We start from the raw sequence: 10,873 nt of genomic DNA on the forward strand, positions 1-10,873 counted from the left end.
CCATGGCCTGCTGAGAACCTGGGGGCCCTGCTGTCCGTCCTGTCACCTGCGTACTGACACGCCTTCCGTATGTGCGGAAACATGGCCCAGTTTCACAATCGTGGGCAGGACGCAGAGGCCTGGCCGCCCCCTCAGCGCCCCCGGCCCCTGCGCTTCGGGGGCCGCAGGGGTCCCTGAAGGCACTCGGCGCCCGCCCCCACAGGCGCTGACTGGCTCCTGTCCCGGGGACACACAGGCCATGCTTCAGGGGACACGGACGACACGGGCCGCAGCCGGCGGGGACAGCCTTCCCTGCCCGTCGGCGGCGCTCACACAGGACAGGGAAGCGGGGCAGGTAGGCTGATGCATATTGTCGGGTGCAACTCTGGGGTCCTGGCTGGTGGCAGGAAGGGGCAACCTCTGAGAGCCCCCACCAGGGGTTCTCACCGCCCCCAACTCTGTACCATGGCCAGCAGCTCTCCGTCCTGCTGGCCCGGGCGCCTCTCCAGACGGTCAGAGTGACCCGGAAGGACAAACACTCGGGCTCAGACTGGGGGGTTTCAAGTCCACATCACGCAGGAGGAGGCGGGGTGGGCCCTGGTGGCCTCTGCCCTCCTGGCCCGAGCGAACGGCAAGCCCCCCAGTCCAGGAACAAGCGCAGCGAGGCGGGCCTACCCAGGCCCCGGTCCTGGCTCAGAGGCTCTGCGTGGCCTCAGGGGTCGTGGTCACGCAGCAGCCCCACAGCCAGGCCCTGGGTGTCCGCCTGCCCACGTGGCCTCAGCGTCTGCTCGCCTCTGCCGGGAGCTGGGAGACCCCACGGGAGGCACCCGAGAGCTCATCTTCCCCTGCGGCCTGTCGGGCACCTCTGAGCGGCTCTGGGGATGGCGAGGCTGGGGGTCTTGTCTGACCCAACACATCTTGGGGCTCAAGGGCCTCAGGGGGCAAGGTCTAAGAAGCCCCCAGGGACTCAAGTCTGCTTTGTGGGTCCCTCACACCCCCATCCCCACAGCAAGCGACTGGGCAAGGACCCCCTGCCACCCGCTGACAGCTTCAGCGACCGCCGCCCCCACACACACACCCAGGCCCAAGTCTCTTCCAGGCTGCAAGGATCCTGACACCAAGATGCTGGAGTGGGGTGGGGGCCCCAGGCAGCACCAGAGAACAGCCACTGGGCTGCTCAGGGTCAGAGCCCTGGACCTGCCGGCAGCTGCCCCTGTCCTGGCCTCAGCCCTGGAGCTGAAGGCTCCAGTAAAGCTGGGACTGGGGTCCCCCAAGGGCCCCCCAGGCTGCCTGGTGTCCGAGTGGCAGCAGCTCTGGGCTGTGAGCTCACTCTCAGGTCCAACACCTGTGGCCCAGCCTGGGGACCCCTTGACAGCCTCCAGTGAGGGGTCCCAGGGCCCCCAGGGTCAGTCCTGACCCCACACAATAGCTGCAGCGTCAGCTTGGAGGCCACGGTCTGTCCCACCCCCGTGCACTCAGCGGGCCCCCCTCTGCCCACGGCACCAAAGCCCACAGACCCACCCGGGCACCAGGGCCCAGCTCAGAGCTGACAACGCCGGCAGTGACAGCGGAAGACTCACCAGGGATGTGGAGGAAGGAAGACGGGGTGGGGGTGGGAGCCACGGTGGGCGCTGTGGAGGGTCTCAGCCCAGCTGGTGAGCAAGCTCCAGGCTGAGGCCCAGAAGGCCAGGGGAATGAACAGTGCATGTGCGTGTGTGGCTGTGTGTGTGCACGTGGGTGTGCATGTGTGGACAGACGTGTGTGTGCACACAGGCATGTGTGCACGTGGGGTGTGTGTGGGTACACGTGGATTTGCATGCATATGCGTGGGCATACGGCTGTGTTTGCGCGGGTATGTGCATGTGACAGTCCAGGCAGAAGAAACCAAACGTCCAGCTGCTGGGAGGTGCGGGGCCCCGTGCCGGGAGCGGGCACGCCTGAACGTCCAGGCTGGGGAGGGGCCTGGAGGCTGCAGCCACAGGCCAGAGGAGTGTGAGGCTGTGATGAGAGGAAGACGGGGCAGGTGACACGGGCATGCACGGCGCCCGCTCCCTTCCAGGCTGGAGCGTGTGGGCAGGTGGGACACACACACCCCACTACCCAGGCCTGGCCCTCCCGTCCCCTTGCCCAGCAGCCCCGGAGGCCACCTGTCCCGTCGGCCAAGCTGCAGGTGGAGGAGGGCCGCCAGCCCGCGTCAGACGTGCCTCCAGCTGCTGACACAGCCTTGAGCGTGTGGGGCCGTGTGCACTCACACTTCTCTGCCCCGGCAGCGGCCAGCAGAGCCCTCGGGCTCGACACACAGCTCGACCCTTCCCCTGACCTTTGCCCCACTTGCCCCAGGTCAGACGGGAGTTCCCCTGGGCCTCTGTTACCAAGCTTTGACTTTGCCAAGTTCTGAATTTCTGAATATGTGCTCATATTCACTTTCCTTTCTGCAATATGTGCTCATATTCACTTTCGTTTCTGTTTGCAAAGTGGACCTTCTCGACCCCACCTCTTCCGCGTACACACGAGGCCAAGAGCGACGAACACAGAGCGCCCCAACACACGCAGCATTCTGTTTTCTGGCTTCCGCCCTTGGCTGTTGGCTCAGTCTCCTCGCGGGCCACTTGCAAAGTGACCACGAGGTGTTCTTTACCGAAGGCCCCGGCATCACGTGAGCCGTAGCTCCAGCCTCCGCTTCCAACTCTCACGGCCACTGTAACTGAGCAGGACCCGAGGGGGCTTCCCAGGATGGAGCTCCCCCCACCATTTCCTCCACCTGCCTTTTGTCTGTAGAGAAGCTTTAGTCGAAGGATAAATTTAATCAGAGAACCGAGAAGATGTAGAAACAAAGAAAAACAGTCAAATAAGACAAAATAATCACAGGTTAGCCACTAAGCAGAGTCAAGGACCTGTGGTGACTCCTCCAGGGCTGAGCCACATCCTTTGAGCTGTTTTGCAGACACCGAGCTTCCCTTGTGGCTCAGAGGGTAAAGAATCCGCCTGCAACACAGGAGACCTGGGTTCGATCTCTGGGTCGGGAAGATCCCCTGAAGAAGGAAATGGCAACCCACTCCGGTATTCTTGCCTGGAGAATGCCATGGACAGAGAAGTCTGGCAGTCTACAGTCCAAGGAATCACAAAGAGTCGGACACAACGGAGTGACTAAACCCACAAACCCCCACGAAGTGGAAGAAGTTAACTGCGTGCTGCCCACCTGCATGGAGACCCCAGACACGTTGGAACCAAAAGGCTGATGATGCTGACTCCCAACTACCTCACCACCAACCAATCAGAAGAGTGTCCACACGCTGATCGCCCTCCCCACAGCCTCCCTGCCTCACCCTGGAAGCCTCTGGGGAGCTCAGGCCTTTTAAGCACTAGCTGCTTGGACGCCTTGCTCGGCGCCTGCAAGAGACGCTGCTCTTTCCCCCACCGCGATTCAGCGTGGGTAGACTGACCGGACTGCACACGGGCAGGTGGACGCAGGCCTGGCTTGGTAACACCAGCAGCCTCTCTGCTAAGCCAGGGCCTCGTCATCTCAGCTCTAGGGCATATCTGTCACCACAGTACAACCTGGCCTACGTGACTAATACAGGAAAAGTTGCTTGAATGTTGTCACAGCAGAACACCGAAATGAGCAAATATCCAACCGATCGCCTGGATGCTGGGCGGCACGCTCTCTCTGCAGCGCTTGAAGTAGGACTCAGGTTGCCTGGGCTCATGGCCTGGCTCCGTGCCATTGTGCCTCATCCATGAGAAGGCCGACCTGGCTGTGTCATCTTGATGAGAACAAAAGTGAGTCATGTGCCTAAGACTAGAGTCAAGGGCAAAACTCCCCAAGGACAGTGGGCAGGCATCCCCAGGTCCCACAGCAGAAGTGTGGGCACAGGCCAGGCTGAGGGTCTGGGGACACCAACACGATGTGTCAACTTTTGAAGTCAAAAACTGTAGGACCAAGAGGAGGCACGTGCCGACCTGACGTGTCCCCAGCTGGTGGCCTGGACCTGGTGTGGCCGTAGCCACAGGCGGGGCAGGCAGCGGGGAGGCGAGGGTGTGTTCTGTGTGTGAGATGAGGTCATCTGGTCAGCAGGGGGCCCTGTGGGAAGAGGTGAGGCTAGGTGCTGGGCAAACAGAAAGACTGCAATCCCCCACCTCCGGTACGGTCAGTACAGTCACTCGAGGTCACGTGACTGTGTTCCGACCAGTGGGATTGCAGGGGAAGGGAAGCAAGCTACTTCCCACGTGGTCCCCCCTTTCAAGGTCACCTTGGAGGCCACAAGTTTCCAAACAACAGAAGATGAGGAAGAGTTAACCCATATAAGACTGTGTGTGTGTGGAAAGAAAAACGCTGAGAGCTTAGGGTGTCTTTGTTACTGCAACAGAATCTAGTTTCAGAGTGGTGGCTGGGCCAGCAAGCAGCCCCTGAACAGGGTAGAAATTCGGATCCTCACAGCGCCCCCCCTACCCCCACCCCTGCTGACCTCATGACTCAGAAATGCTAGACTGGGGCCCAGCAATTGTGTTCTAACAAAGTCCCCCCACCAGGGGAGTGTGATGTCCATCTGACACAGACACTGAAGCCCCATCCCGTAGACCCCTGTGGGATTCCTGGGCATGGAAGTCTTTCAAACAGTTGCTAATCAGGGAAGGGCAGGGATGTGGAGACAAGGGAGGAGCATCCAAGATACAATAGTGAAGGCTTGGAGCAGGGTCCTGGTTCCACCTGAAGAGATACACAGAACAGTATCTTTGACCACTTAAACCCCAAACAAATGGAAGATGTTAGCATCTTCATTCCAGAGAAGGTTGCAGTTTGATAAACTTGAGAACCAGAGAAGCTCATTAGGAGACCCACCTGTATCTGTGCTCAGCTTCTTCAGTCGTGTCTGACTCTTTGTGACCCCATGGACCACAGCCCACCAGGCTTCTTTGTCCATGGGATTTTCCAGGCAAGAATCCTGGAGGGGATTGCCATGCCCTCCTCCAGGAGATCTTCCTGACCCAGGGATCAAACCCGCATCTCCTGCCTTGGCAGGCAGATTCTTTACCACTTGAGTGTGGGGCCTGCACATACCCTGATCCGTATTAGCAACCCTTGGCCTTGAACCATCACCATCAAATTCTTCATCACATCACCCCAGGGTGGGAGCACACAGGTTTTCAGGGCAGGAGCCCATGTGTCCCTCTCTGCCTGGTAAAGCTGTTCTTTTCTACTTCACCCAAAACTCTATCTCTGCGGTTCAATTTGGCACCAGTGCCCAGAGGCAGAGCTTTCGGTATCAACAGGAGCAAGGGCAGGATTGGCGTGAAGGACGGGTGTTCTAGGTTGGTGACTAAGCCGTGAAGACAGGAAATGGCAGGAAAGTAGGTGACAAAGCAGATGTGCGATGAACTCAAGGCGGGCTGGGAGGATGGACGTGCGGGGCTGGGATCTTCAGCCTCGGGTGAGGCAGGTCCAAGGTTGACAAGATCTGAGGGGCAGCAGTGGGCTCTCACAAGTGGGGTTAAGATCACCGGACATGGGCCGTCAGCGGTGTTGAGTGTGTTGTCCTGAAACCATGTAACTCAGATTGGGATTTGAACCCATGAGGCTGGGACTCAAATCTGGAGAAAACTCGTCCTTTAGCTGAGATCACACACCTGGCTTCAGGAGTTAATGAAGCTCGGGTTCTTGATCTCTCATCTCAGAAAGAATTCAGTGAGAGACAAGGTAATAGGCAAGAAGTCGATTTTTTCAAAAAGAAACACACTCCACCGACAGAGTGTGGGCCATCTCAGAAGGTGAGAGTGGCCTTGAAATATGCTGTGGCTAGCTTCTATGGGCTGGGTAACTTCAGAGAGTAGTAATAAGGGGAAGGATTATTCCAACTATTTCAGGGAAAGGGCGGAGATTTCCAGGAAATGGGCCACAACCCACTTTTTGGCCTTTGATGATTGGCGTCAGAACTGTCATGGCAGCTGTGGGTGTGTTGCTGGGCTTGCTGAGGGGTTACAGTGAGTGTGCACTGAGGCCGTGCACCGAGGCAGCGTGTGCATGTATGTGTGTATATGTGTGAGACGAAGTGAAGTGAATGTCCTTCAGCTGTGTCCGACTCTGCGACCCCATGGGCTGTGCAGTCCATGGAATTCCCAGACCAGAATACTGGAGTGGGTAGCCTTTCCCTTCTCCAGGGGACATTCCCAACCCAGAGATTGAATCCAGGTCTCCTGCATTGCAGGCAGATTCTTTACCAGCTGAGCCACAAGGGAAGCCCTGTGTATATATATGTTTTATATATGTATATATGTTTTATATATTATATATATATAAAACATATGTGTGTGTGTGTGTGTGTGTATACCAAGGGACCATTTCATGCAAAGATGGGCACAATAAGGGACAGAAATGGTACGGACCTAACAGAAGCAGAAGATATCAAGAAGAGGTGGCAATAATACACAGAAGCACTATACAAAAAAGATCTTCATGACCCAGATAATCATGATGGTGTGATCACTCACCTAGAGCCAGACATCCTGGACTGCAAAGTCAAGTAGGCCTTAGGACTATCACTATGAACAAAGCTAGTGGAGGTGATGGAATTCTAGCTGAGCTATTTCAAATCCTAAAAGATGATGCTGTTAAAATGCTGCACTCAAGATGCCAGGAAATTTGGAAGACTCAGCAGTGGCTGAAGAGGGAATTCATAGGGCCTGGACTCCATCTCAGGCCTGTCCACGCTGACTGTCCTCAGCTGCCTCTCCAATGGACTCTAAACTCTGCTCAGCACCTATGGGAACGACAATAGAAGGATAAGACCCCCTCCGGACAGGGGAACCTTGAAGATCATATCCAGGTTATTCATCGCCTAAGAGAAAACATACACTCATCACCCCTGTCTCCGGACAGGCCATAATTTTTTCTGTACCAATCGGAGCATAACCTCGGGCTTATTGATTATTGGCCAATTGTTTAACTGTTTGAACACATGATACATGAATGATGGGGTTATTGGGATTGCATTTACCCTTCCTTTGTTTATGTAAGTCTCAAGGAATTTGGGGTGGTGGATTCAGACATGTACACATGGGGTATAAAAGATTTTCACAAATGCTGGTTGGGGTCCTTGGCTAAGAGAGGACTGCCTTGGGCCCGCCAGTGTAATAAACTTCACTCCACTATCTGCATTGTCTTTCTGAGTGAGTTTGTTTCCCAGAACGCATGGCTATAACATGGCCACAGGACTGGAAAAGGTCAGTTCTCATTCCAATCCCAAAGAAAGGCAATGCCAGAGAATTCTCAAACTACCACACAGCTGTGCTCATTTCACATACTAGCAAAGTAATGCTCAAAATCCTTCTTGTTGAGGCCAAACTTCAACAATACCTGAACCTACAACTCCCAGATGTTCAAGCTGGATTTAGAAAAGGCAGAGGAACCAGAGATTAGATCAAATTGCCAACAGCCATTGGATCATAGAAAAAGCAGGAGAATTCCAGAAAAACATCTACTTCTGCTTCATTGACTACACTAAAGCCTTTGACTGTGTGGGTCACAATAAACTGAAAAATTCTTAAAGGGATGGGAATACCAGACCACCTGACCTGCCTCCTGAGAAACCTGTATGCAGGTCAAGAAGCAACAGTTAGAACTGGACATGGAATAACAGACTGGTTGCAAATTGAGAAAGGAGTACGTCAGGGCTGTATATTGTCACCCTGCTTATTTAACTTATATGCAGAGGACATCATGAGAAACGCTGGGCTGGAGGAAGCACAAGCTGGAATCAAGATTGCTGGGAGATACATAAATAATCTGAGATATGCAGAAGAAACCACCCCAGTGGCAGAAAGCAAAGAGCAAATAAAGAATCTCTTGATGAAGGTGAAAGAGGAGAGTGAAACTGGCTTAAAATGCAACATTACAAAAGACAAAGACCATGGCATCTGGTCCCATCACTTCATGGCAAATAGATGGGGAAACAGTGGAAACGGTGACATTCTTTATTTTCTTGGGCTCCAAAATCACTGCAGATGGGGACTACAGCTGTGAAATCGGAGGACACTTGCTCCTTGGAAGAAAAGGTATAACAAACCTAGACAGCATATTAAAAAGCAGAGACATTACTTTGCCAACAAAGACCCATATAGTCAAAGTTATGATTTTTCCAGTAGTCATGTATGGATGTGAGAGTTGGACCATAAAGAAGGCTGAGCGCCAAAGAATTGATACTTTTGAGCAGTGGTGTTGGAGAAGATCCTTGAGAGTCCCTTGGACTGTGTCAACTACAAATTGGCGTTTACTAAGAGCATCACCAACAACTAAACAACAAAGACATTTGCCATCTGCCTCTACGGAGACTGAACCCCATGCTGCTGTGGGTGCTGACCTTCACCAACCCCCGAGTGAGTTCAGGGCGGGGTGAGGCCCTCGGTGCTCCAGGGAGTCTGGTGGGACAGGCCTTTAGACAGTTGGATGTTTTTAGGAACAGATTTTATGGTCTCAATCCTTGCATCTCCTCATATCTAGAGAAGCACTAAATCCCTTCATGGTGACCTCAGATCCTCACAACTAACAAAAAACATTTTGTAAAATGACTGCTTCATAGTATTGAACTCCCGCTTCACCAAAACCTTATATATTGACTTTCCCCCACAGCTGCTTTGGAGCTGTCTCTCGGAGCTATCTGTGATGCTGCCTCCTGGGCTGCAGTCTTCATTTTGCCCCAAATAGAACTCAACTCACAACCCTCAAGTTGTACATTTGTTTTAGTCGACAACTGCAAGGAGATCAAACCAGTCAGTCCTGAAGGAAATCAATCCTGATAGTCATTGGGAGGACTGATGCTGAAACTGAAGCTCCAGTACTTTGGCCACCTGATGCAAAGAGAAAGAGCTGACTCATTAGAAAGACCCTGAGGCTGGGAAAGATTGAAGGCAGAAGGAGAAGGGGATGACAGAGGATGAGATGGTTGGATGGCATCGCCGACTCAATGGGCACGAGTTTGAGCCAGCTCCAGGAGATGGTGATGGACAGAAAAGCCTGACGTGCTGCAAAGAGTCGGACACAACTGAGTGACTGAACAGCGACCATATTGAGACTCAAGGTCTAGTGGAAGTCAACTCGTCCACCATCTTGGACCCACGTGGTGCTAGTCAGTTTCCGCCATGTCCTCAGGCCATGCCATTCTTTCAAGGGCTGTGCCATCTGCTCCCCTCCTGTTTCAGTCCCCCCTGGGATGGACACGGGGCTTGGCTGGAGAAGAGGACCAAAGGCCAGTCCCCTCCAGATCCACACACCTGGCTCAGGGATGGTGAGGCAGTCCCCTGCTGACGTCAGACTCCGGTAGCAGTTCCAAAGACACAGCATGGGAATCAGCGTTCTGCAGAGAAACAGCCATAGGATGTGTGTGTCCATAGGAGGATTCTGAAGACAAGGAACTGGCTCACCCCATCAGGGAGGCTGGGAAGCTCCGGGACCTGGAGTCGGCGAGTGGGACCTGGAGAGCAGAAGGTGTCAGTTCTAGTCCAAAAGCCAGTGGGCTCGAGTCTGGAGGAGGGCCCACATTTCAGCCTGAGTCTGAAGGCAGGAGAAGACTGTCCCTGTGTCTTCCCTCTCACTCAGCCTTTTGCGCTTTGTGGGCCTTCACCTGATTGGAAAAGGCCCACCTGCAGGGGCAGGCCTCTTGCTTTATCCAGTCTGCACACTCCAACACTAAGTTCCTCTAGAAACACAGATATACCCAGGAGAATGTATGAATAAATATCTGGGCTCCCCGTGACCCAGTCAGGTTGACACGTGAACCCCCTCGTGTGGCTTCTGTCCTTTTAATGGTGTGGAGCTCCATCTCCCGCCCGCTTCGGGACCAGTGCTGCCATAAGCCCTGAGCTGGCTCAGACGTGACGCGGACAGGACACAGAGGAAACTGCAGGGTCCCTCTGGGCACCGGGAGAGGCTGGAGGAGTAGGTCTTGAGTGTGCTGCCTCATGGAGAATTTGAATAAGTGTGTGGGTACTGAGCACACTCCCCTGTGACACACCCCATAAAGGGGGCTGAGCACCGAAGAATGGATGCTTTTGAACTGTGGTGTTGGAGAAGACTCTTGGGAGTCCCTTGGACTGCAAGGAGATCCAACCAGTCCATCCTAAAGGAGATCAGTCCTGGGTGTTCATTGGAAGGACTGATGTTGAAGCTGAGACTCCAATACTCTGGCCACCTGATGCAAAGAACTAACTCTTTTGAAAAGACCCTGATGCTGGGGAAGATTGAAGGCAGGAGGAGAAGGGGACGACAGGGGATGAGATGGTTGGATGGCATCACTGACTTAATGGACATGAGTCTGAGCAAGCTCTGGGAGATGGTGAAGGACAGGGAGGCCTGGTGTGCTGCAGTCTATGGACGGCAAAAAGTCGGACACGACTGAGTGACTGAACTGACTAACTGAGATAGCATATTAGAAAGCAAAGACATCACTTTGCTGACAAGGTCCATAGAGTCAAAGCTGAGGTTTTTCCAGTGGTCATGTATGGATGTGACAGCTGGACCACAAAGAAGGCTGAGTGTCAAAGAATTGATTCCTTTAAACTTTGGTGTTGGAGAAGATTCTTGAGAGTCCCTTGGACAGCAAGGAGATCAAACCAGTTCATCCTAGAGGAAATCAGTCCTGAATATTCATTGGAAGGACTGATGCTGAGGCGGAAGCTCCAATACTACAGTCAGCCGACGTGAAGAGCTGTTGTTGTTCTTGTTTAGCTGCCTAGTCCTGTCTGCCTCTTTGTGAGCCCATGGACGGCAGCACGGCAGGCCTCCCTGTCCCTCGCCATCTCCCGAAGTTTGCCCGAGTTTATGTCCTTTGCATCAGTGACGCCATCCAGCCATCTCATCCTCTGACACCCTTCTCCTCTGTCCTCAGTCTTTCCCAGCATCAGG

At 54.0% G+C, this 10,873-nt stretch overlaps 1 protein-coding gene across 1 annotated transcript; it reads right to left on the reverse strand.

Annotated features, from left to right (window-relative positions):
* Positions 1-528: 528 nt before the first annotated feature.
* On the reverse strand, positions 529-6,526 carry LOC122430515. Its single transcript, XM_043451098.1, has 2 exons — positions 6,466-6,526; positions 529-2,964 (listed from the first exon to the last, which is right to left on the reverse strand). Exon 2 carries the CDS (start codon positions 2,395-2,397, stop codon positions 1,417-1,419), a length of 981 nt encoding a protein of 326 aa, XP_043307033.1. The 5' UTR covers positions 2,398-2,964; positions 6,466-6,526; the 3' UTR covers positions 529-1,416.
* Positions 6,527-10,873: the final 4,347 nt, after the last annotated feature.

Source organism: Cervus canadensis, chromosome 29 (assembly GCF_019320065.1).
Source record: "Cervus canadensis isolate Bull #8, Minnesota chromosome 29, ASM1932006v1, whole genome shotgun sequence".
Taxonomy (NCBI): Eukaryota; Metazoa; Chordata; class Mammalia; order Artiodactyla; family Cervidae; genus Cervus; species Cervus canadensis.

Excerpts from the sequence above, each read along its gene's own strand:
- LOC122430515 (XM_043451098.1), bottom strand. The coding sequence starts at position 2,397 with ATGAGCACATATTCAGAAATTCAGAACTTGGCAAAGTCAAAGCTTGGT.